General features: G+C 35.7%; 2 protein-coding genes across 2 annotated transcripts; both read left to right on the top strand.

Annotated features, from left to right (window-relative positions):
• Nucleotides 1-482: 482 nt before the first annotated feature.
• LOC121294280 (protein preY, mitochondrial-like) lies at nucleotides 483-2,838 on the top strand. The gene is made up of 2 exons (XM_041217846.1): nucleotides 483-773; nucleotides 2,607-2,838. Exons 1-2 carry the CDS (start codon nucleotides 562-564, stop codon nucleotides 2,749-2,751), a joined length of 357 nt encoding a protein of 118 aa, XP_041073780.1. The 5' UTR covers nucleotides 483-561; the 3' UTR covers nucleotides 2,752-2,838.
• Nucleotides 2,829-3,268, top strand: LOC121294281 (phosphatidylinositol N-acetylglucosaminyltransferase subunit Y). The gene has a single exon (XM_041217847.1). It carries the CDS (start codon nucleotides 2,829-2,831, stop codon nucleotides 3,042-3,044), a length of 216 nt encoding a protein of 71 aa, XP_041073781.1. The 3' UTR covers nucleotides 3,045-3,268.
• The last annotated feature ends 16,179 nt before the right edge of the window (nucleotides 3,269-19,447 follow it).

Here is a 19,447-nt window from a genome sequence, read left to right as displayed (position 1 = left end):
TTTTTCCTAGACACTGCTGCCATCTAATGGCTGAAAAATACACTACAGTAGTCTACACATAAATATGCACAAAACGCACACACACTCGAAATGCTTTGACAGATAAAAGCAATCCCTTTGTAGTATGCAACATTAAACAAATGTGTGTAATTAAAATGGCATGGAGCCCAATTCCATAGAGGATAGTGTCATATTGTTAGTGTGGTTTTAATCGCCTGCTCCTGTAGTCCTCTTTACACGGAGACTTTATCATAGTATTTTGCTTTACCTATGTATCTAAAGTTTAGAATAGTTGTACTGTTATGTACACCTTGATATACTAAAAGCAAAGAAATGTAATATCGCAGTACACTGTGGGTAAGTGATTGCATTTATATTTGGGGGAAAAAACAACAAAAAACACGGTAATACCTGTGTGGGTGGGAACAGAAAATGTCCATCCGCAAATAAGGGGACTTTCTTAATGATGCACAGGAAAGTGTTTACAGATTTGTATTCCCTTTGGGAAAAGGCTGGTTGTTGAATCAGTGCGTGCAGTTAATATATATATTTTTTAGCATCATGATGCAAAATGTTTACAGAAAGTTAGTATTAAACGCCATCAGAAGCCAGACGACCAGCATACATTCTCCTTTTGTGCCTGCTGTCAGAAAATTACAGTGTTCGGCGACTATATTGTCTGCAGGCGCCGTGAAGGACAACGAGCAGAACAACGGGTTTGATGCGTCGCTCCTCGAATACTTGGTTTGCCCCCTGTCAAAGAAACCGCTGCGGTAATTTTATTATTTTCTTTCGATTGAATGTTATTTTGGCACCGCATGTTGCTGGCTTGTTCTTTGATTGCTTTATGTGTTTGTTTGTTTGTTTTTTTTCCTAAAGCATGTTTAGTAATAGTTTAAGTTTAGTTTTAAGAAACTTTGGATCTGTTGTCGTAAAGTCCAGTCACAAATACCTGGCAAGTATTGTTTACCAAAAATACCCACTTTTGGAAATTTGTGTATCATTTAAACGTCATTATTTCAAACTGTACTCTTGGTCAACATTTTGGTAGTTGTACATGTTAGCTCAATTAAACCACTAGCCATAATATAACACCAAAACCAAGAGGCCATTTTTCGGAGTTTAAAACATGAATTATTTTAACCATGTGATCCTAATCAAACGCATTGTTATGCCGTTCGAAGAACAGCGTTAATGGCACCCACTGTATCAATACTGGGAGCGTTCTTGTAGCACAGATTTCCGCAGATCTGCACAACGTCACGAAGCTCCATCCTCAAAAATATGTGCAGCTCCAGCGCAGCTTTGAAAAGTAGCTGGGAGGCTGCCTGCTGCTGTGATCCAGAGACGATGCCGAGATCACGAGTGACCTGCCATTCGTAATTCAAATAGCTACTAAAATTACTGCTGCCTCCTTATTAAGGGAGGGGAACGACATGTTATCTTTATGCAAAGAATGGTGAACAGCATTGTGAACGTTATATTAAATAAATGGTAACACTTTAAAATAAGTGTCAGTTCATAAGTAATTCAGTGTACTGCAGACAAGCAATTAAATTGTTAGAATTACAAGTGAATTTCTATTTTATCATTCTGATAAATGAGTTCATACGTAATGCATGATGCATTGTAGACACGTATTTAAAGTGTTACATTAATCGATATAAAGTAGTAATTAATAGTAAATTAAACAATGTACTATACTGTTACAATAAAGTTAATGTTCAACAATTACACCATACTGACTCAGTATAGTCTGATAATCCAAAAACTAACTGTAGGACGTTTAAAAATTGTTATAATTGACTGCAAATTAATGCAATCACCATGTGTGATACATTGTAATAAATAATTAAATGTAATTAGATTTCATTATATACATCAAACAAATAGAATAAGTCATTAATTATGCAACTTGAGTATTATTAGGTGATGTTGCTGGTAAGTTATCCAAAGGTTTGGAGAAGGCGTTACCAGTAGCAACGTGGCGTCAAAGAGAGAGCAGCCAGGCGCAGCAAGCTCTGTGAAGTCGTTTCTCCAGTAACTGCCTGTGACGTCAAACGGAGAGCAGCCAAGCGCAACTTGCTTTGTATTGAGCTGCAATTGTGGACGGGACAGGTAAACGTGTAACACCGGAAACAACTATCGTATTTATAAAATATTCTGGCAGTGATCAAACCTGTAAGCAACCTAGATGTTTAATAAAGCTTCCGTGTGTTGTCAAATCTAAACAGAGTTCACAACACTGTTGTTGTAAGCGACAATGAAACACCCAGGTAAAAACACTGTTGGAATCTGTGTCCTGCAAGGAGGGGGAGTTATGATACTAGTACACATAAGTATGACCATAAATAAATATGTTCATATTACTTTGTAATATTATGTTCATACTTTGTAAAGTATTTACTTGAACCTTAATATGGAAGTCAAAGATATGTTCAACATTCCATTTATGTAAATTGCTGTATATTGTAAATGTGACACAAATTTAAATTTGAATGTTTAATGACAATTAAAAAATGCTATTGTATTTGTATTCCACTAACTAGTTTGAAATTAAGAACACAAAGTAAATATCCTTGCTATTGTTTTTTTGCCTTTAACAGCTATGAGGCCTTAACCAATGAACTGATAAACGAGGAACTTGGAATCGCCTATCCTGTCGTTGATGGTATACCCAACATGATCCCACAGGATGCAAGAATGATCCGCAAGCAAGAACAAACAAGAAAAGACAACGCAGAGGACTGAGATTTTTATCTAAAGGCCAATTTTGTGAACTGTGTATTCATATTGGTGTGGTTTAAACACGTTTTCAAAAAAGAAAAATGTTTCTGTCATTATCTACTCTCACTGTGTTGGTTCCAATTTTCTCTTTAGTTGGACTGTTTTACTCCGCAACAGTAGATGAGAATTTCCCACAAGGCTGTACAAGTTCAAGCAGTCTGTGCTTCTATAGCCTCCTGCTTCCATTAACCATACCAGTGTATGTGTTCTTCCATCTCTGGAAGTGGATGGGAATCAAACTTTTCAGACACAACTAATGCACTATATGGGTAATGATTCAAAAGCATCTGTAATTTGAAAAATTTAAATAAGAGATTTTTTCTTTCTGTCTGTGACTACTTCATTTTATTATGGTTACAGTAAATCCAATAGTGTAACATACAGATTTGTACGTTAAAGTCTTGCTTATATGTGTAATGTACTGATTTACTGAAAGTCACACCTTGATCATAATAAAAGTGTCACTGATCTTACTAATCCAAAATGTGGATCTGCTGATACTGAACATTCTGTATGACAAAGCTTTACTGTTGGCTATGATACAGTTCAGACATGCCAGTCTGCAACACTTCCCCACATGCTGTTAGTTACTTTCACACCTGTGTGGTTGAAGTTAAACATTGAGACACTTCATTTTAATGGAACTTAACTGAGAAAATCATATATTAAACATTTCGCTTAAGGTACTTCATTTTAAGTGGCAAATCTATACAAATCACTACATGATAAATAAGAGCAATTCAGTGTATTAACTTCAACAAGGAAATATAACAGTAAAACAAGGAAATGAAACAAATATACCGATAACAGTTCTTGTTTGACTTTAGTTCCAGTTACTCAGATACACTTGTTTATATATATATATATATATATATATATATATATATATATATATATATATATATATATATATAATTTATAAATTCTGCTTTGTCTGCTAAGTTTTTTATATAACTTTTTGTTTGCCTTGAATTTAACATACACAGCCCACTTTTTTTCTTTTAAATTAACATCAACCAAGACTTCATGCATACAAGAGAGGCTTACCTTTTTATGTATTAATGGCTGTGTAGAAGAAAAAAAAAAGTTATTTTTAATAACAAAGAAATAAATGCATGCATTAATCATGTTAAAATTGTTAAGACTATACTATTAAACAGCTGTTTCCTTATCAAAGTTGGTATCAGGCAGACAAATTATTCATTGTGACTTTGGAGGATTCCATTTATTCACTAGTGGCTTGTTGATTTTTTTTTTTTCTCAACCCTTACCTTCTCTTTCCTAAGTGGAGCTTTCGACTCATGGGATTGAGATTCTCCCTTTAACTTAAAGAAGTAAGGCTCATTTAGCCGAGTCTGAATATATTTCCCATCTTCAGATATTCTGCCAAATGTGTTTAGACAATTAGTTGGATTTTTATCCCCTGAAATTGGAATGCAGTTGCTTGTACGACACAAGACATATTTAGGGGAAATATGCACACCATCACCTTCACCATTCACATGACAGTGAGAAGCACAATTTGAGGTGATTTTTGCTCTCATTCCAGATGGCAGACTCAGGTCAACTGGTTTCTCTGTACATTTGTTATCTCTCTGTGTTTTGTAAAACCCTAGAGAAGTAGCAAGTGCCCATGAGATGAAGAAGTCATTGGTCTGTGTGGCTTTCTCAGTGATTGGCCCTAACTTTCTACTTGAGACCAGACAGTAGTTTTTATACCTTTGTCTCAAGGGTGATGATGTCAAGCATGGAAGGTTTACTTCAGATGTTCTTGTGTGCTTGATGTGTCCCGTAGTTTTCTGGCATTCTGTGTATTTGTCTCTTTGTGCTGATGGTGAGCTGACACTACCATCACTTGAGTCACTTCTTGGTAAGAAAGTCTTCTGTGTAAGGAAAAGGTCCTGGCTGTTGCAAGCTTCCTCTACGAGACCATGTGTGCTTTGAGCTTTGTATTCTTGTCTCTTCTTTGTGCAATGCATGTTAAATTCCTCTTCAGACTCGCATGATTTTATTTCCAGTACGGGGCTTGAAGAAAGTAAAGGCTCTGTACAACAAAAGTCATCTTCTGGCTCCATGTATGTTGCTCTGGTTGGTTCTTGCCTGCTTTTGCATCCCACACTCTCACCACTGAAGTGTTGTACTGTAGTGTCAAAAACAACTCTTTTTTTTTTACAGGGGGCTACTGGCCGTGGTTTGTTTTTAGAACACACACCAGCTTGCTCATGAACTTCTTCTTTTTCAACTGGTGGTAGACACAATAATTTATATATAGCCTGTTGCTCAGACTGAATACTGCTAATTCCTTCAGGTGATCTAGTGTGCTGCCACATCCCCCCGTGTTCCAATGTTAGATTGGTCATTTTTGGCATGATGCCCCCACCTAAAAGGTAATGCTTGTTTGTCTTAAAGGACTGTGTAACAGGAATTTGAACATGAGAACATTCTGGAGTGTTGTATAATTCTAGTTGCACTAGGTTCTTCTGATGATGGTCTTGGTCAGGATCAATATGGCATGTGTTTCTTTTGGGCTTTTTGGGTTTCTTTTTTAATGATTTTTATTTTTTTATTCTGTCATTTCTATCAGGACACCAAAACTCATATGAATCATCACTCTCCCCTCTCTGGCAAACGGGTGGTTGCAATTTCTTTAGTTCTAGGTCAGTTTTTTTCTTTGCTTGTTTGTGGCTTTTAGATTTTTTCTTGTTCTTTTCCTTTGTAGTACTATATGTGGAATCAAGTCTTGTCTCAAATGAATGTAACACTCCTAAGTCTTCCTCAGGTGATTCACTCAAAGAAATCTGAAAATAAGATGTATATATATATATATATATATATAGTTATATATATATATATATATATATATATATAATATATATCTATCTATCTATCTATCTATATATATATATATATATATATATGTATATTATATATATAGTAAGTTATCTATAGATATATAGTATATTCATAGTACATACGCAGTAAGTTATCAGAATATAGTATCGTATCAGCTGGTCGAGTGCATGTTAATACGGTTACCTCATGTTTACTTCAGTTTTGTTAGAAAGTAGTCCAGTGAATTTTGCCTAAAATAATTGTTAGCTGTAGACACATGGGCCTAAACAGAAGCTATAGCTGGTACTTATTATTATTATTATTATTATTATTATTACTATTATTATTTTAGATATTCTTTTTAAATAAACATTTTTAAAAAAGGTAAAAAAAAAAAAAATTAAAAGAATTTAAATAAATTAAGACAAACTGTAAGTATTTTGTTTTCATTTGAAGACAGTGAAAAATACTTTTAGTCTGTCATTAAATGTATGTATTGCCTTTTGTTGCTGATGTTTGTAAAGGTCAGCAAGGTCTATTAATTCAAAATAAAATGTCAGTATTGACTGAAAGCATACCAGATATTCCTCACAATCTTCTACTTCGTTCACAGATGATGACAGACATGGGCAGCATCCACGTTTCTTCTTTTTCTCGTGTTTTCGAGCCATATCTTTTTTCCTTTTTTATTGTTATCAGTAACTAAGCTGCAAGAATAATATACATATTAACAAAAGACAAACAGAACAACATCTCTATAATACATCAGAACCAAAAAGTGCGAATAACAGTTTAGAGTAAAATAACTATTTACATAGTGGAAAATGCACCCCCAAAAATAAATAAATAACCTAATCATAAGCGATACACCGCGCGTAAAACTACATAACGAAAAAGAATAAAAAGAAGGAAAAAAGTACAAAAAGAAAACAATGCAACAGTTATTAATAAATAAAATAAAACTCCTGTCGAAACTATCCATTTTAACTCCTTCAAAACAACTGCTATTACCTTTCGTTCACATTTTATATAAGTAACATGTCTATATGTGCATCTCACCAATTAACTGCAAATAATTTATTAACACAAGAAATTATAATATGCATTTCCAACCCCCCTTAAATCCCGCTGGATTTGTGAAAGTATAACGGTTGCCCAACAGCTTAATAGAACAACCTAACAACACCCAGACATTTTCACTTTCAATTGTTTTACTAAAGGGGATAGTCATACAAATTTTAATATTTACCGATACGTTGTATTACTTATATTAAAAAAATAAAGTCACTTTCTTACTTACGTTACAAACAATGTTTCGATCTCTCCAGCCCCGGTGGCTCTAACGTGTCTCGCTGTTTTGAATTATGCGGCGTCTGAAAAATAGATTTACGTTAGACACTCTCTCAACAGCGAGCTGTAAATAGCCAATCAGCTGTTAAGGATTTGAAAACAAAAAAGGCGCCAACACAACTACAAATGTGGCTTAAAGTTAATATGTAGTACAGCAGTAGGATAAAGAACATCAAGCAGGCCGACTAGGTATAATAGTCTACGGTGTTTTACAATCCATGGCAAAGTTACAATTTATCATTACAAGAGGTTTGTTTTAATTTAGTTTTGCAGTCCCCCCCCCCCGTTGCAACCTTATTTGCACACATACAGCTGTATATTGTTAAAAATGTATTTCAGTTGCCCGCAATTCCACACGTTCGGAAGGCATGACAAAAGCACTGTATCTGGAAGCATTAAACAATTTAGTTATGCCAAAACCGATTCCCTGTATTAACTTATGAGTCACATTGTCCATTTTTATATTTAGCCACATTTCATGTAGGTGTGGCCTTTTAGATTTTTCAAAGGATTCCCAAGACATATGCAGTCAGATGCATACATGCCAGCAGGTATTTTTATGTTCATGGACAACTGGGTGATGACATGACTCCAGGGGTTACATTTGGTAACTTCATCATTGTTTTGTGCTTCTCAAGGTTTATCCCACTCGTGATGCATTGCTGGAATTTGCTAAGTAATTGTAATACTTTATATTGCATTAATTATAATTTCTTAGCCTGTTTTAAACCAAATTTGTACAGCATTAAATGAATCATTTTGACCACTTCTCTGCAGCAGCATGGAACTACCGTTAGGTCGGGAAAATGGAAAGTGTTCATACACCTACCCCGCCCCAGTAGGGAGAGACAGTCTGACAAGGTTTGCATAGGAATAGAATAAGGTCAACCACAATTGGGTTTAATGGCTGTAGCAAAAGCCAATTTAAGGCAATGTGGGACCAATACCGTCCTTGTGTTTGATTTAGATCTTTTTATGTTTTTGTGGAATTAATGTATATTTTAAAGAAGATTTGTATTTATCAAAGGGGTTTCGAAATGAAAGAAATATCTGAATAAAAACAGAGCATAGTATGTATATATATATATATATATATATATATATATATATATATATATATATATATATATATATATATATATATGTGTGTGTGTGTGTGTGTGTGTATGTATATATATATATATATATATATATATATATATATATATATATATATATATATATATATACGCACACACACACACACACACACACAGCTATGGCCAAAAGTTGTGCATTGCCCTATATAATTAACACATTTTGCTTCATAAAGTCAAATGAAACTTGCTCACTAATGTTACCTTAACATATTGAATTAAATAGCGTATTGTAATTTTCCATATACTTAGCAAAAAACTGACAGCAATATATATGTGTGTGTGCCTGGCAATGCACCAACTGATAGCTTTACTTTGCTTTATGAATCACAAAAAAATACAATGTTGCTTACATTACAGTTTGATGAAATGTGTTTGAGCTGTTTTCCATGGCAGCTACCTCCAAAGGAAATGCCTTTTCACTCATTAAAGCCAGTAAGTATCCTTTCATCATGTCCTTTTCACTTTTATTTTTTACTCACTGTAGTGTGGGAAAGATTCAGGAGAAAATGCTTCACATATTATCTCCAAAGGCTGAATGAGGTCACATGATTTGGAAGTCCTGGAATGATCAGGGTCACTGAATTCATGAGTGTGAATTTTGTCTGTGTAAATAAGATCTTTCTTTGTTGCATAATCAAACCAAAAAATAGAGATTCTATATGAACGAACAGCATAAGCCAAGACATTTCACCGTTTCCCAGCTAAAATGTAACATGCAGCAGTTTCCGTTGTCCCCTCTGTCCCATGTGTACATTTTAAGGGTGGGGGGTGGGGGGTGGGGGAGGTAGTGTCATCTCTTTGTGTAAACCGTAATTCGACAGGTTGGGGTGAACTGAAGATGCTAGGGCAAAGAAAGTACAGTGTGACTTTCTAGCACCTGCTCACTCAGGAAGAACAATGATAAAGGTATGCAATGGATGAAAGGGATTTATATTTAAAGGTCTGCAAAGAAATGCCATTGATGAAGTGTTTATTAGACTGGCTACATGAGATGATAGGGAATCATTTATTAGCTGTATAATGGCTGTGGAATAGCAATGCAGCTATCTTCTTGGCAGACCTGAAAACAGTGCGCCGTAATGAGACTCTAAATGATTAAAAGATTGATTTATATGACATTGAAACATTTATAGCCACTGAACATTCACTGCATTTTATCTTCTTTGGTACAAAGCATGCAGTTTTAAAACAGCCATCTAGATTGTAGTTACATTTACTGCAGGAGGAATACTTATATATTGAATATTTTTGATATACTGTCTTCTACAAAGCTATTTCTGAAACGAATTGTACAGTAAAGTTCTGAGCTGTTTATTTCTAGTTTTGAATTGGGAACAGTTATTTGTTTCTATTGGAAAAATGTGCCAGGGCAAAAGCACATACTTTCCGACTTTTCACTCTTATGTAGTTTTACTTACACCAAAATAAGAAAATTCATAATTTGGTTTTAGAATGCCTCGCTTTAGAGAGGTGTTTACTTTGAAAAGACTAACCAGCATCAGGAATCAAGTCATCGTCTTGCTGCTAAAGGGGTCAAACACAATGGGGCACATTAGAGGTGAACCTCTGCCACAGATTCCCATAACACTCATAAAAGTTGATTTGTATGGTTTCCAATGTTTTACCCACATGCCTACTACATTTATTAGGCTTTCTCATGGTTTACAATGATTATACAAGGATTTTCCATGCTCCACTATGCTTTAACATGTCTTTACTGTGCTTTTACTATGCTTTATTACACTTAGCTATGCTTTTACCACGGTATTCCTCAGTACAAAAAATATGTAAGCAAGTGTAAGACTTAAGTGAAAGCCTGTGGATCTGCTGCATGCAACACATGGCAATGGCATTGCTGAAGCCACCTAGTGATTAATGGGATCTTTTAGCTCATTATGCCGTATTGCTGAAGATTTAATGAGTACAAATTATAATCCAGTCCCTAATCCCATCTGTATCTTTCCAGTGGTATGGAACGTTCATCAATATGTGTGTCATGTGCTGCTATATTCATAAGCATAGGTTTAGTGCAATAATATTCCACCCCCATTCTGAGTACTTACTGTACTGTTTCCAAATTTAACCCGGTTACACGTGATGAATACTTTAGTTTATCTGTCAACACAGAAGCAATCCAGGGAAAAGGTCCATATTCCTATTTTTTCAAGTGGTAAATTTACAATGTTTTTTGTTTGTGATGTAAATACAAATATTTCTAAAACACCTCATTGTTAAAAAAAAAAAAAAAGTTAATTCAAACTCAATATTTATATATTCAATAAAAGCAAGATTAATATGTTATTTAACAATGATACTGTTTAAACTATTTCTGTTTTTATTTTCGATGCATCAAATCATTTGCATAGATATCTATTATAAAAAAATTAATTAGCTTGTCTTGTTACTTGTAAGTAAGCATGTCAGCAGGCTGGAGCCCACCCCTGCACTATCTTTGCATGACATGAGCAATGCAAAGTCAATCTTAAAATGTTTAACATGCCCCAGGGATTTGTTTTATGTATAGAACTAAAATGATGAACGTGCTAACAAACCTATTGTTTATTTTTGGAAGCAAACATCACAGCTAAAGTGCTGAAACGCATACCTGCTTATGGGCTCCCAAAGCAAGACCTCTTCACAGCATCCAGCCATAGACGGCATGCAATGCCAAAACCCATTGATCATTAGTTAAAGAATGAGATCATGATAATCATTAAGCTTGTTAACACCATTGCACATGGTAACATTGCAACAGTGTTTCACACATTCTCTAGTTACCGGGCTTTCTCTTGTCACACAGGGTCCGCAAGCTGTTTCCCAACTGACTCCAGCAAACAGCAGACCAACTAAAGAGCTTTCATCATATTTAACAAACTAATCTATTTAATAAGAACCCTGGCAGTCCTCCTGATATAAAGTTATGTGTATTATATATACCTGCAGTATGTCAAGAAAGATTGTACTTTTTAATCATTTTGCATGTTTTGGACTAACCACACTGAGGTTATTTTTCTGCTTATTTTGTTGCTATGGTAAATTATTATAAATAATTGCGATAAGATGGCATTTCATGGCTTTGTGATGATCGCTGGTGGTTCTCAATGTACCGAAACCAAATCCTTCCTAATGGCATGTTTAAATATCTGCTTATTGCTTCATGCTTTTTGAAATGAAAACATAGAATGTATGACGGTATCTAAAGGTGGCCACTGACATCAGTTGTTACCTTAAATAGAATATGAAGCAAGCATGTAACACATTGTCAAGTTTATTTCAAACATAAACGAGTATAACAGGTCAGAAAAAGCGGGCCCCAAAGAACTAGAGTGTAGATTTATACAATGATGACATCTCCCTCTGCAAATGTGCATCCAATCTATCATGTTGCCTCTGGGTAATGCAGAGAGCCTTCTGTTGTTTGACTGAAAGACTGATTGAGTCAATGGAAATGAAGCACTTCAGCACCTAATATTCTGGTAAGAATAATATTATTGCTGCTGCGTGAGTCATGCTGAAAAACACAGAGGATATTCCGTCATTCCGTCCATGAAATGGTCTATTCCTCCAGTAAACCCTTATTGTTTCAGTTGTGCAGCTGATGCAGAGGTGAGATACCTGATCATAGATTTTACACCCATTAGTTTGGTTCTGATGAACAGTAACTGCTGTGCCATAGTTTTGAATCATAGACGATTGCCACCCTTCCCAAAGAATATGGAGAAAACATAATTGTACCCAAAATATTACACAGTATCTGTGTTTTACTACTTTGTGTCTAATCATCTGTTGTCTAATCATCTTCTTATTTGTTCTTTGGGGGTATTTTAACTTATTTCACGAAAGTTCGAAAGGCATTAGAAGTAGGTTAGGCTGGAGAATTGGAGACAGCTGGGGTGGCTGGAGAAGGAGGATCGGTCCTTATAAAAGTAAGCCACAGTATTTTTTCATGGTATTATTTGCAGCTTTTCCATGTTTTTCCTGTGATTATACTATGCATTTATCATAGTTTGTTCTGGTTTGCCAAGCTTTTAATGTGCTTTTTAAAATACTTTGCTGGTCTTTATAATGCTTACCTATGCTTTACCTTGCTCTCCCTGTGCTTTATTACACTTTGTTATGCTTTTACTGTGGGACACTTTTATAAGGGAGGAACCACTTAAAGAGAGGCAGTACAGCTCCAGTCCCTCCTACTGCAGACTGGTCATTAGCAGAGGGTCACTGAGTCTGAACACAGCTGGAGGTGAAGGCCACTGCAGCTGGAGAAAGAAGCGAAAATTGTAGAAAAAAGGGTACTATTGCGGTTAAAAAGAGGACAGCAAGCCATATTCACAAAACATTTGCACATTTCTTTTAAATACAATTGAAATTGTTCTCTTGTTTGGTCTTTGTTCTAAAGATATGCAGTAGACTATATGAAGTGAAACCAGCATTGCAGTTCATGCCCATGTAAGTTTTCCACATCTAGTGTTGAAAAACCTCAGGGATCAGAGATGCTTTAAACCTGAAATAGGTACATTTGATGTATTTTTGTGAAACTATGTCTTGTAGTGTATTAGCGGAAATGAATATTTTCTTTTAAATCTTTGCTGCAATAGCCTAACTTATGCACAATGAAATCACTCTGAACACACAGTTCTCACATTCAATCCAAATAAAAGGCTTTTTACACCGTTAGCACTGTAATATATGTTTACAGTCATCTTCTGAAAAGTGTTTGAAGACCAAAAGGGCTTAAGGGGTAACACCCAGCTGATGAAAGACATTGTTTTCAGTGTTCACGCTGTGTGAGAATTCTGTTAATAAGAGCATTTTTCTCATAAAAAGGGACCTGACTTTTTGTGAGTAAGCATATTAGGAATGCCAATCCGTTTTACAAACGCGTCAAAGAGTGAAATGTTAAGCAGCTTGTGAATGATACTGTACTTCATTATGTGACACATCGTAGGGTTTGTTAATAGGTCCACTACGGAGTAGGGGGGTAGGGGGGTGGGGGGGTGGAATGGATGTATTGATTCAAGATGCATAGCAGTTGATTATTAGCCTATTCATGTCATTAGCGCTGGACTAGTATGATATTTGAGGAACAGGAATAATCATGCTAGTGCTACTAAGAAGTAAGAATATGGTTTTTGAAATTTAGTTAGCACTCTTTTAATCTGTGATGTTAAAGTGACCTCATCTGAACAATATTGAACACATACCCCTGGCAGCTGGACTGCATACTCTACGGGTATATGGTGCTTGAGCAGCAGCAGACTGCATCTGAACATCTAGAAGCATGCAAGCTATTGAGCTAGAGTGGTGAGGCAATGCCTTTGAACATGGCATGTGAGGTAGCATCACTCATAGTTTGTGGCAACCCAAATCCTTCTAGGGAATTCCATATGATGAGCTCAGCCCAGAGGCAGTGCCACCTGCACAGAAATACTCATTATTGTTCTCATCAATAAACAATAGCAAGTTTTACAGTTTGGAGATTCTTTTTTCTCTGTTCCTTGGTACACATAGTAAACAGTCTTCCTTCAATCTGTTAATATGCCACTAAAAACAGGGTTTTAATTGAATATGGCAGAGGTATCCAAATTCTTACTGTAATAGGAGGGTAAAAAAAACCCAGCCGTGGCGAGGGAGATAAACTGGGTCCCCACAGTAGAATAAAGATGCTAATTAATGCAAACTGTAATGGCTGTTGACAGAAAGATGTAGTGCTAGCAGATGCACTCTCCACAGGGGTGGTGCCATTTCTCCTCCAGATCAATCAGACTGCTCAGACTTTTCGACAAGCTGTTTGAGTGACAGCACCATGCACTTTGGGTGGCAGCAAAGCAATAGCACACTGGACAACAAATTGTAACAAAACCCTTTATTTGCAACCCATAACCAATTAAAGCTAATGTATTGTGGACTATTTAAAACACAATACCCTTGTCAATGAATTAAACATTCTTTCAATGAACATTCCACCTGTCATATTTGGAATGGCTGGGTTAGCAGTACGACAGACTGGAAAGGAATGGAACTTGTCATATTAGCAAAGGAGTTAACTAGACTGGAGTAAACGCTTTGAAAATCTACACTAGATCAACAGCTTTTAATCTTAATTAGCACATTTTTGTAGTGAACCAGGTTATCCCAATCTTGATGATTTTTTATTCTAATCCCTTTTGCATTCTGCTGTCCACCACTGGTGTTGCACACCACTCAGGCATTATGCAAGGATGAGGTAATGAGAACTACGGATTGGGGGCTGAAGGTGTCCCTTATGTGCAGCTATATACTGATTGGAATTGTAAAGCAGAGGTTTAGAATCTCATGCAAGGGGCAAAGGCTGATTCAGGTTTATATCATCAAAACGTGGCGTGCTAACTGTGGATCATAATAATATCATATGTAAGGAGTAACACCGGCCTGTTTCAATGTGGGCTTGTCTCTTCATCTATTTTAAAATATTTTCGGGGTGTGAATACCTCCAGTTGTTTTCACATTGCAGGACTGTCCAGTCATACAACTGCTAGCAAATCATGGTTTTAAATCGTACATTGATGTACATTCAGTAATGCTGTGCATGATTAGATAAGAGAAATACTGAAAATGTTTATGTTGCTATAGAACATGGGATGTGCTATGTCTTGGGTAATGTACATAGGCCATTGTAAAATCCGACCCAGTTTCACATCCCTTTTTCCAATCGTGCAACTGTTTGAGTAGGAAGTATGATAAATTAGGCCCATCATGTTATGCAAAACAGCTTGAGATGTCACATGTATGGTCTAGCTGTCCCTGTAATGACCTTGCTTTAAATAAACTATAGAGCAGGGAGCTGTTAGTTAATCAGTCTTAAAAAGCTCAATTATCAACCACTATAATGACTGCAGAGCCACAATAAATACTGAATTCAAAATGTATCATCCAGATATTCGATAAGGGTCAGCTCTCTTGTAGGTTTAATATCAAGGGAGGATGGATGCAATGGCATATATTTAACACACCTGACTCTGGACCACACAGACAATGTGGAGAAAAAATAAATATGCCCAAGTTTACACTTTCACTGGACTACTCTTTCTTCAAGTATACTAAAGCTGCCACATGTCTTTATTAACTATAAGACACCTGCTGTCAAGTCCCTTTCCTCTTCTGTTGGACGTGATGTAGCCTCAGGCTGCTCACTCAGGGAAGACCTAGGGGCTAATGCTGCACAGTTCATCTCAGGGACATGACATAGTCATTCCTTTGCCACATTTAGAAATTTTGTCTCACAGTCATCTGATGTGTCATTGTTTGACCAAATAAAGTCATTGGCATTCATAAAATAAAATTCCTAAATTTACACAAGTAAAACAACATGGTGATATATACAAACTTGTTCAAGACTTCTGTTGTTTTACTTTTAATTATCTGTCTAATTTGTCATTTTTTCTTGTTGTGAGTTTGATGCTCTAGACAGCTATACATTTTAGGATGTGCTAGCCCCAGGCGGCAATAGTTTCCAAATTACAAATCAAATGGTACTTGCTGTAGTGCAGGGCTCTACTCACAATGCAGCAAATAACATACCATGAAGCTTTACACTCATATTACTTTATGAAAGTATATTTTACTGTATAGTAGTGAACAGCATTCCATATACTGTATGTTTTAATAGTAAAGACTTAAATACATTCAATGTAATCAAATTGTAGGCATATTGAGGAATTCATATGTAAAGAAAATGAGCAGTCCTGCATTTCTCCTTGCCTTGGGGTGCCTTCTACAATCTGAAGGGAATGCGCTCACTGCATTTAGTTCTGGCAAGTGGTATGCATGTTTTTGACAAGGCTAGGCTGCTGTTAAGAACTGAGTTATCTCTCCGTTAGTCAGCACAGGATTTTTATCACTGTGGACTTCCACTGTGCACCTAGAAGTCAAAATCTTCAAATGCCACCCAGGAGTCACACTACATGTGCATTTTGCAGGATGCTTCTAAAATGTTTTGAATATTGGATTGCTTAGCTATACTGCCAATGACATCTCCCATTGCAAACAAGGTGTTTGGCTTTATTTAATGTTCTAGTGTGGATAAGGGTAGTTTAAACCACAATAAACCCATGCACCTTTTGCATCACAAATGAAACGTGAACACATAGACTTCACTCTGTGTGGCAGCCTGGATGGGTCCTATTCTCACCACTGATGGATTTAACAGGTTACGCAAGTATGACATCATATCCCCTGTTAATAACCACAACTCAAACGCATGATGAATAATAAAATGCAAATACATAACAACAGTGCAATCTACTTTTTCACTGTTTAGACGTGATTGGCTGAAGTACAACTTGTAAAATTGTATTTCGTCCCTTATTAGAGTTTCCCATAGTAAAAGCATAGCAAAGTGTAATAAAGCATAAAAGCATGGTAAAGCATAGATAAGCATTGGAAGAAATTATGAGGTATGGTAAACCATATTACATAACTATGTTTAATGCAAAGTATGGGAAAAGTACAATCAAACTGCAAACAGCTGTGGTAAACTTTTACAAAGGATGTTAAAGTGCTATTTATATTCTTAGAAGGTAAAAGGCATGTTATTTGTTTTATAGATGTCTATCCATTCATTATTACCATCAATTCATTCTTGCAATGCTCTGACTTGAGACAAATCTCTCAAAATATGAAGTCTTTACACCACTGTTCAATTATTATATACAGTGGTAAATAAACCCGCAAAAAACAAGTCTAAGCATTGTAGCCATTTTCACAATACATGTTTCTATATAACAGGTGAAATAAATAAATAAATAAACAAACAAACAAACGTTCTTAATTGAATCATTTTGGTCCATATATTCTATATTTTATTTGGAACACTTAATATAAAAGAATTATAGGTCCCCTAATGGTACATGTTTTGTTTTGTTTTTTTGTAACCCCTTATTGAACATTCCCTCAGTATATAAGAATAGTTATATATGCATTCGTTAGGGTTAACACACTATTGCAGATAAAGTATGTTTGGTAACATATATCGATTGCTTCTTGAGAAAACAAGTCTTCACCATAAATTAACATACCTGATCGATTAAAAAAAAACAAAAAAAAACGAGATGCTCCTCCTCTATCGAATGACGGAATCGTTTGTAAAACTGTTGCCCATTCCAACGCACATTAACATTTGGATCAAAAGAGTGACTGAGACTTTGACGTAATTTCTTTGACGAAACAACCCTTTTCAGTTCATTCATTGCGGTTCACATTTCCCATTTATCGTCGAGACAGAGGAGGCTTTCTTGGTCGCCGGGGAGACAACACAGCCAGCAGTGGTAAATTTTTATCTTGTCTTGATGAAGATGGCAATCCCTTAAACTATTGCACATGCTTTAAATAACCACATAATAATACAATATTTATGATTACCAAAGCAGTACAATCCATGTATTTGTTTATTTAACTTTTTTTATTCTTTTCTAATAATAAGGGATTTTAGTTGTATTTAAAATTGTATTTGTAACATAAAATAAGAACACAATTCCCTTGCTTGTCTCTTATTTCGTTCTTAGGATAGATACAGAATCCCAGATAATAATAATCGAATATTAATGTTGTCTTCATTGCAATCACAATGTTGTTTTATGATACCAAAGGATACATATAAATTGACATAACACACACACACACACACACACACACACACACACACACACACACACACACACACACACACACACACACACATATATATATTATATTATGGAATATATATTATGGAATACCGGTACAGTAAATGTGAAATTCCTTCCATCTCCTAGACCAAAGCAGAGATATTCCCACTGTATGTATTGACAATGACATGACATAGAGTGGCCATCGCAACACAAAGCCTACAGCGCCATTAATCAGTTTTAAACAGCTGTATAGACTTAGTTCGTCCTTGTTTTTGGATGGTAGTGTGCGGTAAGCACAAAGGTGCCGACATCTGAATTGGTGGGAGTGTTGGTCATGGTGCAGTCATGCGCATTGGGGCTTGGGGTGACATCAACACCAATAATGAAGGCGGCTCATCAATGGACAGATCCAGGCTCTATAAAAGGAACTTTGGCGAGTTTCACTAATCTCAACTTCATAGGCTGATCTGCAAACTGTTCTAACAGTGCTGTCCAAGCATCTTCTAAGAAGAACTCTAAAGAAACAGTAATACCACTAAGTGGTAAGTACATTATATAGTATATACTGTATATAACAGTCGTTCTTTAATTAGCTCTATTACATTTCTTTTTAGATGTGTGCTTTAATCAACATTCGTCCAAAATGGATCACAACAATGGACTGAGTTGTAGCCTACTTGGAAAATATTATGATATTACAATTATTTTTAACCGTATAGCTTTATAACTTTTTTTGTTGTCAGTTGTGAAGAATATATGCTTTATATCTGAATTGGTTTTAATTACAAAATATGGACCATAGGGAGTTAACATTATTTTCTGTTTTCTTTTTCACAGGCCATACACAAAATGCTTTCAGTGAGAGGTGTGGTGAAAATAGCTTTCTTCATACTTCTTTATGTCCTCTGCTTTTCTTCAGAATCTGAAGGAAGACCAGTCAGGTAAACATCTATCTATCTATCTATCTATCTATCTATATATCTATCTATCTATCTATCTATCTATCTATTTACAAGATAAACGTGTTCAGAATATTTGTGTTCAATGTATATACACAATATTGTATTTAAAACTAACATTTTAACGGTATCAATATGTATCAAAATGTATGACTTGTGTTTTGTTATAACACACGTATTCAAGCCACAGCTTGTCGCTATATAATTTAGATATGTCGTTTTTAATAAGTATAAGAGTATGCTTTAAATAAATATATCATTTTGCTGTATAGGAAAAGATCGGTGAGTGAAATGCAGCTCATGCACAACCTTGGGGAACACAGACACGTCCAGGAGCGGCAAGATTGGCTTCAAACGAAGCTGAAGGATGTCCACACCGCATCTCTCAGAAACAATGCAGAAAGAGGCAGAACAAGAAGGTTGCTACCCGGAGAGTTCCCGGAGCTGGAGGAGCTGACAGACGAGGAACGAGAGTATATTCAAAAGCTATTAGAACTGCTTTTAAACCCACAGTAAAATATAGAGTATTGTCAATTTCGAGATCTAACTGCAACAATGCTGCTCTGACTAAAGGTCTAACTGTTTTATAATAGACATTTTAGAAAAATGTTAATTTAATTTTACAAACTGCCTGGTGCTGTATTTATAAACGACTTCAACGATTACTTAATCATTGAATACTTTTGCATGTCAAGAAACATTTATCGAAGAAAGCAGGGGCGCTGGAACTAGGGGC

The sequence above is a fragment of the Polyodon spathula genome, chromosome 19 (genome assembly GCF_017654505.1).
Source record: "Polyodon spathula isolate WHYD16114869_AA chromosome 19, ASM1765450v1, whole genome shotgun sequence".
Taxonomy (NCBI): Eukaryota; Metazoa; Chordata; class Actinopteri; order Acipenseriformes; family Polyodontidae; genus Polyodon; species Polyodon spathula.
The sequence above is the reverse complement of the archived record's forward strand: the minus strand, read 5'-3'. Positions and strand labels throughout refer to the sequence as shown.

Bases quoted from the DNA above. Each gene is read 5' to 3' on its own strand.
- LOC121294280 (XM_041217846.1), top strand. From the start codon at position 562: ATGATGCAAAATGTTTACAGAAAGTTAGTATTAAACGCCATCAGAAGC. The intron at 774-2,606 runs GTAATTTTATTA...TGCCTTTAACAG, and splicing joins CTGTCAAAGAAACCGCTGCG to CTATGAGGCCTTAACCAATG.
- LOC121294281 (XM_041217847.1), top strand. From the start codon at position 2,829: ATGTTTCTGTCATTATCTACTCTCACTGTGTTGGTTCCAATTTTCTCT.